Source organism: Panthera tigris, chromosome C1 (genome assembly GCF_018350195.1).
Source record: "Panthera tigris isolate Pti1 chromosome C1, P.tigris_Pti1_mat1.1, whole genome shotgun sequence".
Lineage (NCBI taxonomy): Eukaryota > Metazoa > Chordata > Mammalia > Carnivora > Felidae > Panthera > Panthera tigris.
In genome coordinates this window covers 103,404,516-103,418,686 of record NC_056667.1, presented here as the reverse complement: position 1 = coordinate 103,418,686, position 14,171 = coordinate 103,404,516, and the positions used below count along the sequence as shown (strand labels likewise).

The 14,171-nt window shown below is 43.7% G+C and overlaps 1 protein-coding gene across 1 annotated transcript; it reads left to right on the top strand.

Annotated features, from left to right (window-relative positions):
• Positions 1-8,330: 8,330 nt before the first annotated feature.
• On the top strand, positions 8,331-12,487 carry LOC102960864 (thioredoxin interacting protein). Its single transcript, XM_007092552.3, has 8 exons — positions 8,331-8,864; positions 9,365-9,437; positions 9,559-9,706; positions 9,918-10,020; positions 10,163-10,419; positions 10,516-10,672; positions 10,785-10,936; positions 11,080-12,487. The coding sequence occupies exons 1-8, from the start codon at positions 8,615-8,617 to the stop codon at positions 11,113-11,115; spliced, it is 1,176 nt and encodes a 391-aa protein (XP_007092614.1). The 5' UTR covers positions 8,331-8,614; the 3' UTR covers positions 11,116-12,487.
• Positions 12,488-14,171: the final 1,684 nt, after the last annotated feature.

The following is a 14,171-nucleotide window of genomic DNA, read 5'->3' as shown; positions in this document are numbered from 1 at the left end:
GGCTACAAGAATTGGAAGAGACTCTACTGAACGCCTCAGTGAGGCATGAGGACTGATGTTTTTTGGTAAGCCCTCAATAAGATAATTTCTGTGGTCCAGTAATTACAGTTCTCAAAAATCAGTGCCAGGAAACTGTACCAGCACTAGGGAAAGGAAAGAAGGCAAAGCCACTAGAAAATAAAAGGCCTTCCTCAATTTTTCTGCCTACTCCCAAACCAAATTATTCATCATCCTTCCCAATAGGAAGAAATAAGTTACATATGTTTCCTGAGATAAAACTTGTGAATGGAGGGTGGGCTTGGAGAAAGTGAAAGAGAAATCCGGCAAGATAACTGGACTCTGCCTTCGCTACAGGGCTAATGATTTTGGAATCATTGTCTGCTATTGGTTCAAAGAACCAATATTTTGTATTTACATATATACATACACATATATGCATACACACACGTATAGTTGACACACAATGTTGTCTTAGTTTCAGGTGTACAACATAGTGGTTCAGCAAGTTAATAAGTAAGCGCTATGCTCACCACGAGGGTAGTCACCACCTGTCACCAAAGGACACTATTACAGTATCATCGACTACATTCCCTAAGCCGTACTTTCATCCCCGTGACTTATTCATTCTATAACTGGAAGCCTGTACCTCCCACTCCTTCACCCATTTTGTCCGTCCCCCACCCCCTCCCCTTTTATAACCATCTGTATTTATGGGTCTGTTTCTCCTTATTTGTTTGTTCATTCATTAGTTTTGTTTTTAGATTCCACATATAAGTGGCATCATATGGTATGTCTTTCTCTGACTTACTTTACTTAGCATAATACTCTGTAGGTCCATCTATGTTGTCACTGATGGCAAAATCTCTCTTTTTTTAAGTTTTATTTATTTTTTGAGACAGAGAGAGAGAGAGAGAGAGAGAGACAGCGAGCTCACACAAGTGGGGAAGGAACAGAGAGAGAATCCCAAGCAGGCTCCGCACTAGCAGCATAGAGCCAGACACGAGGCCTGATCTTGTGAACCGCAAGATCATGACCTGAGCCTAAATCAAGAGTCAGATGCTTAACAGACTGGGCCACCCAGGCGCCCAAGATCTCATTTTTTTTATGGCTGAGTAATATTCCACTGCATTTATATTCCATATCTTCATGTAATCAGTCTTTGATATAGCACTTTTCTTTAACTCCTCCCTCTAAGAAATGAGTTGTCAGATTAAAAAAAAATCTATCAGTTATTTCATTCTGCCCTCCCACCCCACCTCACTCCAGCCAAGAATTGAAGGGCCCTTTGGTAAAACTACAGCATCTGAAACAGAAAATATTCTGCTATGGTGTTATTTTCTCTACATGGAGGATACAGCCCTGCACCCACCACAGCCAAGGCTACAACTTCAGGGGAACACCATCAGTGTTAGAGAACAAATGAGAACCAGAAAGACAAGGAATGGGTTGGGCTATTTATAGTACACATTAGCTGATCAAGCTAAAATAATCCTATTGATTGATTTTTAACCTTCCTTAGAATTGTTGAAGCACCTAAATTGTGCAGCCCATAAGACAACCTTTGGGGAACTTGGTTTAGGGGGAAAGAAACAGACAAACAGATAATTACAAGATAAATGATCAATATTCATAATGTATAGAATCTTATGTCCAACATACTGTAGGGATACAAAGAAGGTGGAAATTAAATCTGCTTGTAGAAATCTTAGAAATCTTTACAAAGGAGATGCATTTTCCTTTTCTTTAAGTTTATTTATTTATTTTGAAAGAGAGCACACGCGAGTGTGCAAGAGCATGGAAGGGGCAGAGAGAGAGAGAGAGAGAGAGAGAAATCCCAAGCAGCATGGAGCCCAACATGGGCCTGATCCCACAAACCTTGAGATTATGACCTGAGCTGAAATCGAGAGCCAGCTGCCCAACCGACTGAGCCACCCAGGTACCCCCTGAAATTTCTTTTCTTTTCTTTTTTTTTAAGGATCAGAGATGCACTACTTGAGAAATCTTTCAGCCATATGTCACGTGAATTTTATCCTCGCTGTGTGACCCTAGGCAATCACTTGAGCTCTCTGAATCATAATATTCTCTTCTGCAAAATATCTCCCTGCTTATTTAATGAATCAAATGTTTATGCAATTGCTTAATAATGCACATGTATAAATAGCTCTATGTACACTCTAAAATGCTGTTAACAAAGTATTGTTAAATGTCGGTCTGGATAAAAAAAAAGAAAACTGGTTTAATATACAGTTTCTTCCTCTCAGTCACGAATATCATATTCCTTCCTCTGTTCCTTCTTCTCACAATCAAAGAATCATCTTCGTTACTCAGGGTTTCAGGTCTCAGAAAAGCTTCCGTGCATTCGAGACAATCCTTGGACTAAAGATCTGGACGGTACATTAGTTCACCCACTGGGTGGCAGAGCTGAGCCAAATGGATTACCAAATTGTGCAAGAAAAAATTTCTTAGAAAAGAGGAAGTTGGGCTAAGCACACAATGTCCCATCTCTTTCATGCTTATAAATATCAACATAGCCGGGTTTTCTCCCCAGAAAAACAAACCATCGCCTCTCACTTCCTTACCACCCTTGCCCTGACACACGATTGGGCCATAGGCTTTGAGGAGGGACTGGTTATTTAAGTTACAGTATAGCAGAGAGAACTGAAGTTTAAAGTCTAACACTGATAAGAAACAATACTAGGTTCTGATTAGTGGTATACTGTATTCTAGAGGTACACTCCAGTCTATCAATTCAATTTGTATTCAATAATATACTTACTCTATGAAATGTACTCTGCTAGATGCTATGAAGAATTCAAAGATAAAAGAGGACAGAGTTCCTGCTCTCTAGGAATTCATTATCTAGGAAAGAAAAGGAAATTTACATGTAGGTTTTGTATGAGAAATATGAATAACATTTGTGTCATGGAGCACTCAAAAGAGCGAAATTCTGTGTGGTTGTAAGGTGAAAGATGAAGCGATTGGGAATCAAGACAGGTTTCAGAGAGGAAAAGTCATTTGGCTGTCTGTGGAAGAGTGGATAGGACTTCAAAATTCAGAGGTGGGGGAGGAAGATCAGGTATTCCAGGTAGAGACAAAAGCATCAGCAAAGGCACAGAGGCAGAGAAGGATGTATCAGGGGAACACTGAGTACTCAGGTTTGGCCGAGGTAGAGGGCACATTCATGAGGAAGTAGTGGGAAATGGACTGGAAAGCAGGGATGAGGTCAGTTTGTGAAGGCCAGGTTGAAGCATTTGGATTTGATTCAGTAATCAATGAGTCTTGGAGCATCACAGAAACAGACAGGAATAAAATTCTGTTACATTAATCTAGTCGTGGTCTACAGATTATAGCAGAAAGATCATTACAAGGTATTAAAACAATCGAGGCAAAAGTAACAAGGACACGAACCAGACTGCCGGGCAGTGAAATAATAAACAAGAAGTAAATTCTAGAAACACTGGGAAGATGGCCTCTACAGAATTTGGCAATTGATTGGATGTGGGGACTGTTATAGAGGAAGGAATCAAAAGCAATTCCTTGATTTGAAACCTTGTTCATTGGGAAATGAGTATATAATGGTTCCATTAAAAGTATTAAAGGGAAGAACTGAATTTGAGCACAGCGGGGCAAGATGATGAATTCTACACTGGACAAGGTGAATTTGAGATGCCAGCTGCAACTCTGGAGACAAGCTAAAGGCATAGTATAAATTTGACACAAGTGATATACAGATGGGCAAATTGAAGAGCAAAATGTAAAGGAAGAAAAGGAGAGGGCCAAGGACAAGTCCTCAAGAAAAGCTTTCAGGGGGCAGAGAAAAAAGAAATTGCCAGAGGGGCGCCTGGGTGGCTCAGTCAGTTAAGGGTTTGACTTCGGCTCAGGTCACCATCTTACGGTTCGTGGGTTTGAGCCCAGTGTCGGGCTCTGTGCTGGCAGCTCAGAGCCTGGAGCCTGCTTCACATTCTGTGTCTTCCTCTATCTCTCTCTGCCCCACCCTTGCTCACACTCTGTCTCTGTCTCTTTCAAAAATAAATGAACATTAAAAAGAAATTTAAAAAAAAAGTTGCCAGAAAAGGAGAAAGTCTAAAAGTCAAGATGAACTCTTAAAGTTTTAAAAGATGGCAGTTTTCAAATTATATAGGAGTCAAGGACAATAAGGCCAAAAAAAAAACCACTCTGGAAACCTTGAAGAAAATGTTTTGTATTTTATTTATTTTATTTTATTTTATTTTATTTTATTTTATTTTATTTTATTTATTTTATTTTTATTGTGAGAGAGAAGGAGACAGCAAGCATGAATAAGAGACGGGCAGAGCGAGAGGGAGAGAGAGAGAGAATCCCAATTAGGTTCCATACTGTCAGTGCCCAGCCCAGTATGGGGCTTGATCCCATGAACCATGAGATTATGACCTGAACCAAAATCAAGAGTTGGATGCTTAACCGACTGGGCCACCCAGGTGCCCCCAGATCAGGAATTTTTAATAATTAAATCTAAACTAAAAAAAACAAGAACCCTCACCAAGCGTCGTAGAGACAAGAGCTCTACGTTAAGTGTTTAGAATCCAGGGTTTGGAGAATGGCTCCACCAGTTATTAGCTTTATGTCCTCAGTCTTGTTTTTTGTTTTGTCACTGTTGTTTGTTTTTTAAAGACTGCTAGAGTCCCCTTTAACTCTAAAACGTTATGAGTCTTGCCCTGAATCCTTTACAGTAGGATTAAACAAGATACAAGATACAGTGGGTTAAAGCACTGGGGCACCTGGGTGACTCAGTACCAAGCTTCTGACTCTTGGTTTCAGCTAGGGTCATGATCTCATGGCTCTTGAGTTTGAGCCCCGCACTGGGCTCTGCGCTGGCAGTGTGGAGCCTGCTTGGGATTCTCTCTCTCCTGCTCTCTCTCTGCCCCTCCTGCCACCGCCCCCCCCCCCCCCCCCCCCCGCTCTCTCTGTCTCTCAAAATAAATAAGCTTAAAAAACCAAAAGAAACTACAACCAATGTGTTAAGGTACTGAGAGGCAGGAAAATTGAAAGAGTTCAATACTTTAGACCAGACAAACTTGGGTTCAAGATGTGGCTCTATTTACAAAATTTGTGACCTCAAGGCAAGTTACTTAACCCTCTGAGCCTGACTTAATCAACCCTGAGTCACAGAGTTATTGTGAGAATTCAGTGAAATAATCTAACCTTAAGTCCTTTCTGGAACAAGATGACAGATGCACTTACAAATAAAATGTCATTGAAATAACTATGTTAGGGACTTGGTCCATGACAGGTGCTTGATAAATGACAAAACAAGGCACTCTGAACTCAAGACGCTGTACAATTATTAATATATTCTTATTCCTGACCCAGAGGCATGCTCCACAGTTGAGCAGTCTGGAATCCCACACTTCCTTTGGGCCTTTATTTGCCTCTAAACTAACATCGCCGAGGGAAAAACGTAGGAAAGCCTGATGGACACGGGTAAAGGCAAGTTCACAGAGTGGAGGTGACAAAGGGATTTGTCCTCCATTAGGAACTTTAGGGTTCTAAGTGTCTATCAGGCCAGAAGTTAAGGAAGAGAGCAATGCAGCCAGCACTTTGACCCTGGCTGGAACAGAGTAGGAAGGGCACTTCCCTCCCTGAGAGCTCTGGCTTTACTCAACTAACTACAGTAAAACAAACAACAATCACCATTGGGCTTTTTATTGGCACAAAGATTAAGAGGGTGGGGAAGGTGCAGGTAAAGATGATCTAACTTGCAAAACTCCTGGACTTAGCCCTACTTTGCTGTTCCTCCTGGACCTGCCCTCCCCTCCCCCACTGCGCCACCGCACCCCACAACTGTATGTCCCCTGCTTTCGGGACAGGAACTTACAAGATTTTTCTTTCTTTGATGCAGGAACTGAGAAATAAGACTCAGGGAGCAGATTTTAATCAGAATACCGGGTTATAAGGTGAAAGGTCGTAAACAACTCTGTCCAAGAGGGCTTCGTTTCAGAACACGCCTTGGCCAGGGGCCTGGCCAGCAGCTGCTTACTGCCAAGGCTAAATAGTTTTTTGGCCCGGAAGGGAATCCAAGCACAGCACAGTGCAAACAAGTGGTCTGTACTGAGTTCTGCAAACTGGGAAAGAAAGAAAAAAAACTGAACCCAAGAGAGAAACTTAGAGCAAGAGAGAATTGCTTGATGATTTTTAAAAGCTCAAAAAATTCAGCCCTTCATCGATGTGCCCAAATAAATACCAGCATTCCCTTTTCTCTAACACGCCCTGAATCAACAACATCCTGGTCTATTTCTACCCACCTCTCCTCCTTGCCCCTCAGAATTTATGTAGCTACATACCACGCACTTGGCTCATGTATTTCTTCCTAAACATTTTGATGTTTCATATCTATGTACACTTTCATACCCATCAAACTAAAAGTTCTCCCAGAAGACACAGTTTTGAATTTTTAAAATTATTTTGGTGAGAGTCCTACCCTGCCTACTCCTGATAATTCAATCAATATTGTTGACAGCCTGGAAAACAAGTCGCTTGTTGATTAACTTTCTAAACCAGGGTGCCGCCTCAAACCCACACACCCCAAGGATCAACATGTTCCCTTTTTTGTTCCTGAGGGTTGATGGGGTGTGTGTGATTTCCAACAGAGTTTTGATGCCTGGGTGTTGAGCTTGCTTAATAGTGGTGCTGAGTTGTAACTTGTTAGCCTTAGGGTGTCAACCCAGTTATGGTGTATGAGGAAGGAAAGAAGGATCCTTAACAGCGATGAATAGCCTTCTTTTTGCTGACAATAGGATTTCTGTATATCCTAATGTTTCTCATTTACTTCCCCATCTCAGTCTTGGAAGCACTATCTTCCTCTTTCTAGCATTTAAAAAAAAAAAAAAAGAGGTCATAATCTCCTGATACCTCAACACAGACATGAGGGAGGCCCAGGAATCGAAGCAAAGGTGTGGGGAGAAATCCCTGTATTGCTGCAAGTCTTTCTGATTGCATTTTCGAGTACTTTCTCAGGAGTCAGCTCCTAAGTCATCTCATGGCCCAGTGGTGGGGTGGGGGGAAACCTATGTGGCAGCCAAAGGACGACACAGAGTGAGGAGTCAGGGTCTCTTTTATCTTGAACATATAGTGTCCCGGTGACCCTTTTGTCTTGTTTCCTTACTGGGATTTCTGAAGGGCTTCGAAGAACATTTTTGAAAGATAGGAACCCTCTGCCTTCAAGCAGGAAAACAGCCATCTCTCCACTGACGCTTTGGTTACAAACAAGAGAACTTTTAACTAGAAGGCTGTGAACAGTGTGAGCAACAGATCTAGGAACGTACCTTTGATTTAGTGAGTTTCAGAGGGGATGCAGACAAGAAGGAGCGCAAGGAATTCAGGAAGGCGAAGCAAGTGAAACGTTTTTTTTTTTCCCCTCTTTCCTTTCCTGAGAAGTAGGGAGTGAGAGAGAATCAGAGCCCAGAGAGCACACCTTACTAAGGAGTAATAGGTAACCGGGGGGAACATAAACAAAATGTTCCTCAACTTTGCAGGCAGAAACTGAAGAGACGAGGGGATAAAGCCAACAGGATGTGAACACGCCCTGTTTCCACGTTCCAGAGAACACAGAGAACAGAATAGAGGGTACAGGGAGTGAGAACAGCGCAGGCACGCAGTTCCGGGGCTCCGAGGGGCTAGAGAGGGAGGAAGAAGGCCGAGCATACCGTTTGTCCACTGAGGACTGAAAGGGGGGTTACAACTTGTGGAAGTTCTCCTTTTCTTTCACAGTCGGTTGGGTGCTGACAGAGCCGCGGGGCAAGAGAAGGACAAAGGGTCTCTTCCTGAACAGTAACACCAGCGCTCCCTGGCCTCCGCCCCAGATCTGAAGTATTCTTGGAGTGAAGGGATTGTTTTTCACAGGACTTGCGACTTGTGAGCCCGGAATAAACAGTCGCCCCTAAATTAATTGCGCTGGCTAAGGCTAGGCATGAAATTCCCACCTAAGCACATTTTCCTTTTGCCGCAAACGCCGCTCCCAGCCCAGAAGCATTTGCACCCACCCTCCGATGGCCACCAGCCCGCGATAAATTCTAGGGTCAGAGAGGCCCCGCTTCCTCTGGGCCGGAGGGCAGCCGCTCGCAGCCCCACCGCCCCCTCCTCCCGGCGAGGCGGCGGTGCACAACAACCATTTTCCCCGCCAGGCGCACACCGTGTCCACGCGCCGCTGCGACCTCGCCGATTGGTTGGGCTCCCGGTAAACAAGGACCGGGCAGCCAATGGGAGGGCTGTGCACGAGGGCAGCACGAGCCTCCGGGCCAGCGCTCGCGTGGCCCTGCGGTGCCTGACTACTATATAAAACAGTTTCCGGCTCACGCTAGCAACTGTACACTGCTCTCTTCGGTCCAGGTTCGTGAGTGGCTTTGCCGAGCTCCGGAGAGCTCCTCCAGCTGTTGGAGGAAAGGGGGGAAAAAAGCTGATTTTTCTCTGGAAATTCCTTGGCGTAACCCGCAGCTTACGTTTTCCTGACATCTCCATCAGATTTTAGTGGAGAGTTGGAGAGTGAGATAACCTTAATTTTCTGTAATTTTTGGATTTGGGACTTTTGCTGTTCTTTCTCTCCCCCGTTTTTTAACTGTTAAGCCAACCCAGTCCAATCATGGTGATGTTCAAGAAGATCAAATCTTTTGAGGTGGTCTTTAACGACCCTGAAAAGGTGTACGGCAGTGGGGAGAAGGTGGCTGGCCGGGTGGTAGTGGAGGTTTGTGAAGTCACTCGAGTCAAAGCTGTCAGGATCCTGGCTTGCGGAGTGGCGAAGGTCCTGTGGATGCAGGGATCCCAGCAGTGCAAACAGACCTCCGAGTACTTGCGCTACGAAGACACGCTTCTCTTGGAAGACGAGCCCACAGGTGAGTGGCCCCGTTGTCTGCCGGGAGGGTGGTGGAAGCTGATTCGGGAAGAGTTGAAACGGACAGTTGGAGCTTTTGCTAAATATTCCAAGTTGCTCGGGTTGAGCGGCTTGAATTTCGTGTTGCTTCCTTTTTTTTTTTTTAAGTTTTGACTTGCAGACTCCTTAAAAAATGGTGATTTGTACAGTTTCCTACAGTGTTGTGATCTGAAGGTGATCCTGAGGGGTGTTGCCCTAGCTATTTAAAGATTTTTTTTTTTTTATGTATAAGTTGCTTATTCTTTGCTTGCTTCCTGTTTGAGATGATAGTAGCCTGTCATCACTGCAGGGCTTTGTAACTTTTTGCCCAACAAAATGGGTCAGAATCTCATTTCAGAACATACCGGATAAAAGTGGGGGAACTACAGTAGACTTGCTTGCTGCCCAGGAACTCCTTATCGCACAACTGCATTTTAAGTGTAACAAGAAACTTATGGGCTACTTGCTTTTCCTTCTTTTCAGGTGAGAATGAGATGGTGATCATGAGACCTGGAAACAAATACGAGTACAAGTTCGGCTTTGAGCTTCCTCAGGGGTAGGTGTCTGCTGAATGCATCTTTGGACTTTTTAATCTCTCACACTCTTCCCAGCCTTTGGTCACTTCCTGTTCTTGGAGAGCGTTTGTAGATTAACTGCTTCTTTTTTTCCCCCGACAGGCCTTTGGGAACATCCTTCAAAGGAAAGTATGGGTGTGTAGACTACTGGGTGAAGGCTTTTCTTGATCGCCCCAGCCAGCCCACTCAAGAGACCAAGAAAATTTTCGAAGTGATGGATCTAGTGGATGTCAATACTCCTGATTTAATGGTGAGGTTCATTTTAAAATCCTATTCTCTTGGGTTTCGGGGATGATAAATTAAGTGTCTTAGGCATTAGATTGAAGCACTTCAGGGAATTCAGCCCTAAATTACCAAGGTGGGAAGGAAAGTTGCCTGTTCTAGGTAAGGAAGTGGAAAGGGAAAAAAAAAAAGGATCTCTAGAAATTCTCAAAACCTCTTTTTACTCCTATTCAACATAGGCTCCTGTGTCTGCTAAAAAGGAGAAGAAAGTTTCCTGCATGTTCATTCCTGATGGGCGAGTGTCTGTCTCTGCCCGAATTGACAGAAAAGGATTCTGTGAAGGTAAAAACCTAGTACTTAAAATGGTAGACTGATAAAACAGGGACTGTGGTTTTGGGAGTGAGGGCAGGGGCTAGGGATAGGAGAAAAGTCACTAATTGCACCAAGCATCAGCTAATAAGTTTTCACCTTTCTCATTCTTTAGGTGATGAGATTTCTATCCATGCTGACTTTGAGAATACATGTTCCCGCATCGTGGTCCCCAAAGCTGCCATAGTAGCCCGCCACACTTACCTTGCCAATGGCCAAACCAAAGTGTTGACGCAGAAGCTGTCATCGGTCAGAGGCAATCATATCATCTCAGGAACCTGTGCATCGTGGCGTGGCAAGAGCCTTCGGGTGCAGAAGATTAGGCCTTCTATCCTGGGCTGCAACATCCTTCGAGTTGAATACTCCTTACTGGTGAGTGGGTGGAGTCAGAGAGAGATTATTCTTCTGTCAAAATAGCAGTGGTTTCTCCAGACCTGTAATCTAACAAACTGTCCTTTTCCTTTCTAGATCTATGTCAGCGTCCCCGGCTCCAAGAAAGTCATCCTTGATCTGCCCCTCGTAATTGGTAGCCGGTCAGGTCTGAGCAGCCGGACATCCAGCATGGCCAGCCGAACCAGCTCTGAGATGAGTTGGGTAGATCTAAACATCCCCGATACCCCAGAAGGTGAGTCAGACCTAATAATGTCCATCCTTCCTCTTTGGCCTGCTTGGGTTTGTGAAATTGTGATGGTCAGGTGTTTCACAGCCAGACTTCTTATGCCTAAATTTTTTTCTAGCTCCTCCTTGCTATATGGATATCATTCCTGAAGATCACCGATTGGAGAGCCCCACCACTCCTCTGCTAGATGACACAGACAGTCCTCAAGACAGCCCTATTTTTATGTACGCTCCCGAATTCCAGTTCATGCCACCACCTACCTACACAGAGGTGAGAATTATCATTTTAGCACTACGTTTTGTCTTAAACCTTCCATAGGAGGTTGAGTTGGAGGTATTGCTAAACTGGGTGGTTCTGTCAGTTCTTACCCAAACTAAAATGGTCTTTTCTTTCTCTCCCTTCTTGACCCCCAGGTGGATCCCTGCATTCTCAACAACAATGTGCAGTGAACATGTGGAAGAAAAGAAGCAGCTGTACTTACTTGTTTCTTTCTGCCTCTCTTCCTGGACTCTTACTTTTTCAGAGACTCAACAGTCTCTCCATTGGGGTATGGGTCCACCCCAGCCTCTGACTCCCAGTGTAGGAGGTGATCAGCAGGCGACCTCCTGGGCCTTAAAATGGTGCACGCTCGTCCTCAGCCAGGGAGAGGTTGTGATAGGGAGTGTTTGCTGGATGGGTTTAAAAACACACTACAAAAATTCGGGCCCATCCTGTTTTCTCAGATCTTGAAAATTAAGGCATTTTTAGTAAGTTTGAGTAAGGGGTAGAAATGGCCTCCTGACATGGTCTTCCCCAGGGTTTTTGAAGGGGATTCTGTATCTTGAACTCTTGTGCCATGTGGAGCAGAGCCACTTTAGCAAATTAGGAAAAGGAAAAAAAAAATCATGGCCAAAATTTTGGGACAAGAAGGTTCTTAAAATCAGTGTTGCCCTTTGTTTTACACTTATAGCAGAAAGAAAAGAAAAACCTTCCAGAACTGATGTGGTTTGAACTTCTGGAGAAGAGCTTCCCATGTGAATTAAAAAGAAGCTCTAAGGTTGTCTTTGCTTCGAATGTACTTTAATCTGGCTTAAAGCAGTTGTAACCATGCCCCACCAAAGGTCTTAAAAGCCATTTTTTGAGCCTATTGCACTGTATTCTCCTGTTGCAAACATTTTCATATGGGAGAATGTGTTTTTCTTTTCATGTGACTCCTTGGACTTGCTTCTGAGGTGATAATTCTTAGCACTTTAGTTCCTTTCGAAAAAAATTTTTTTCCCTATCTCAAATGTAAGCTAAAACTGGTCTACTACGTCTCTAAGGCTAAGCACAATGACAAAAAAAAAAAAGTGTTATTCCTCACTTTTGAGGCTTTGTCCCAGTGTACAGAATTCTGTAATTCTAACAGCTCTTAATTATGTGAGAAGGGTTGCTGCTATCAGCGTCGCCCACTGTGACTTCACACCCTCCGAGGAACTGTAGATCAAGACGCTGCCAACACTGTGATCAGAGCTTCCAGACATTGCCATGAGAACTGAGCAGGCCGCCTTCGCCACAGCCCCCAGGGCTCCCTGCACAGTGTTAGGAGACCCGGCATGTTGACAGTCTTCTCTAACTGCAGCCCTTGAGCACTTGGTCCGACCCCTCAGCCTTAGCACTTTGTTCACTGTCCTGTGTCAGAGCACTGAGCTCCACCTTCTTCTGAGAAAGTATGTGGGCTGAAAGCGGTTTCGTTTTTTTTGTTTTGTAAATGTTTATCTTTTTGTATGATAAAAACTATATTTTGTACTTAACCAGATATATTTTCACCCCAAGTGGGGGATATTCTTTGTAAAAAATAAAGTTTTTTAATGGCAAAAATGGTTTTCTTGTCTGTGAGGTGGTGTTTGAAGTTTACTGGAAAGTGTGCCTGAAGGAGCTTTACCCCTACTTAGTGATTCCCGTTTTTGGAAATCCTGTGGAGAAAAGCTTCCCTATTGACCCTAATCATTGTAGTCCGGGGGTGGGGTTTGGGGTGCAAAAGGAAGGAATTTTAGCTACATTTAGTCTTTTTTCCAGTTAACTAAAAACTGTAGTGGGATATTCTGGTGGTCTAGGCTAGTTTTCTGCACCCGTAGATAACTCAGAATGAAATTCCTTGGATTTTGGAGTGCATGCACTTTTTTTTTTTTTTTTTTTTTTTTTTTAAATAAGCTCTTCAGGGGCACCTGGGTGGCTCAGTTGGTGGAGGGTGATCTGGGATCATGAGCTCATGTCCCACGTTGGGACTTACTTGAAGATACTTAAAGATTTTTTTAAAATGTTTTTTAATGAGCTTTTGGGGCACCTGGCTGGTTCAATTGGCAGAGTATGAGGCTCAGGGTTGTGAGTTTGAGTCCCACATTGGGTGTAGAAATTAACATCTTTTAAAAAATAAAATTAGCTCTCAAAATACACAGAAAAAAGATCGGTGAGAGAACCTGAAAGGAAAGGGTTATGGTTCCCTATTTTATAATTTGGTCTCGTGCTGAAGTTTCTTCTCAGCTAAACCTGGTTCATATACAGTAAGTTATAAGATGATAATCATTCAGGACTTAAGGATCTAGACTTCTGAGAATTGGTTGAAGGCAGCTACCGTCTTTTATCTCTGCTGTTCCTAGCACAGTTCCTATAGAAGAAACACATAATCATAACTCAGATGTTTGCTGAGTATTTAACCCCTCCCTCATCCCTTAGGATATGCTTCTGCAGTTCCTATTTCTTACTTACAGAAGATAGATACCACAAGTCCGCCTCTAATTGAAATGATTTTTATTCTTAAAGGGGTGACGGGTATGAGAACCCTGAAACCTCAGAAGTCAACGTACTTGCCTGGTTTCTGGCTTAAACCTTTGCAGACAGATCTGGTCCTTATCTAGGAATTTGGGGGGTGACTTTTCTGCCGACTTCCACATGCTAATTACAGACCTCAGACTCCTGGAAGTTAATGAAATCAGTGTGAATTGAAAAAGACTGAAAAGATTCCTTCCCACTTCAATCTTCCTTCATCAGTCTTTTATTTTCAGGAGCTCTTCTCTCTTCTGGCTGTTTCTCTTTCCCAAGGTGTCAGCCTCTGACTCCCTGTTGCCATGGTGACTCACTCCTTCACTCTTACCTGGGCTGCCTCCTTTTCTCACCTGTTCAAGAGTTTGGCGTCTCCTCCCTTATTCCCTGAATTTGACCAGGAAACTAGGTCAAAGTTGATGGAAGTTTTTCGTGCAGCTTGTTTTCCAGGGACTGGTGGGGTGGAGCAAGGACAAGAGCGGGCCAGAGGGCAGGAGGGAGAGATGGAGAGAAAGCCTGGCTGTTTGTGTAAACAGCATGGCTAATGGGACAAGAAATGAGAAGGGGAGAGCCGGGAGAGGGTAGATAACTGACACCTGAGGTCTGTTAGAGATCTGATTCTCAAACAACCAGAACCTATGCATCTTCTCCTAATGCTTCAAATTCAAACGGCCCAATAGAACTTTTCTGTGATGATGGAAATGTTCTATATGCCCACTAAAAT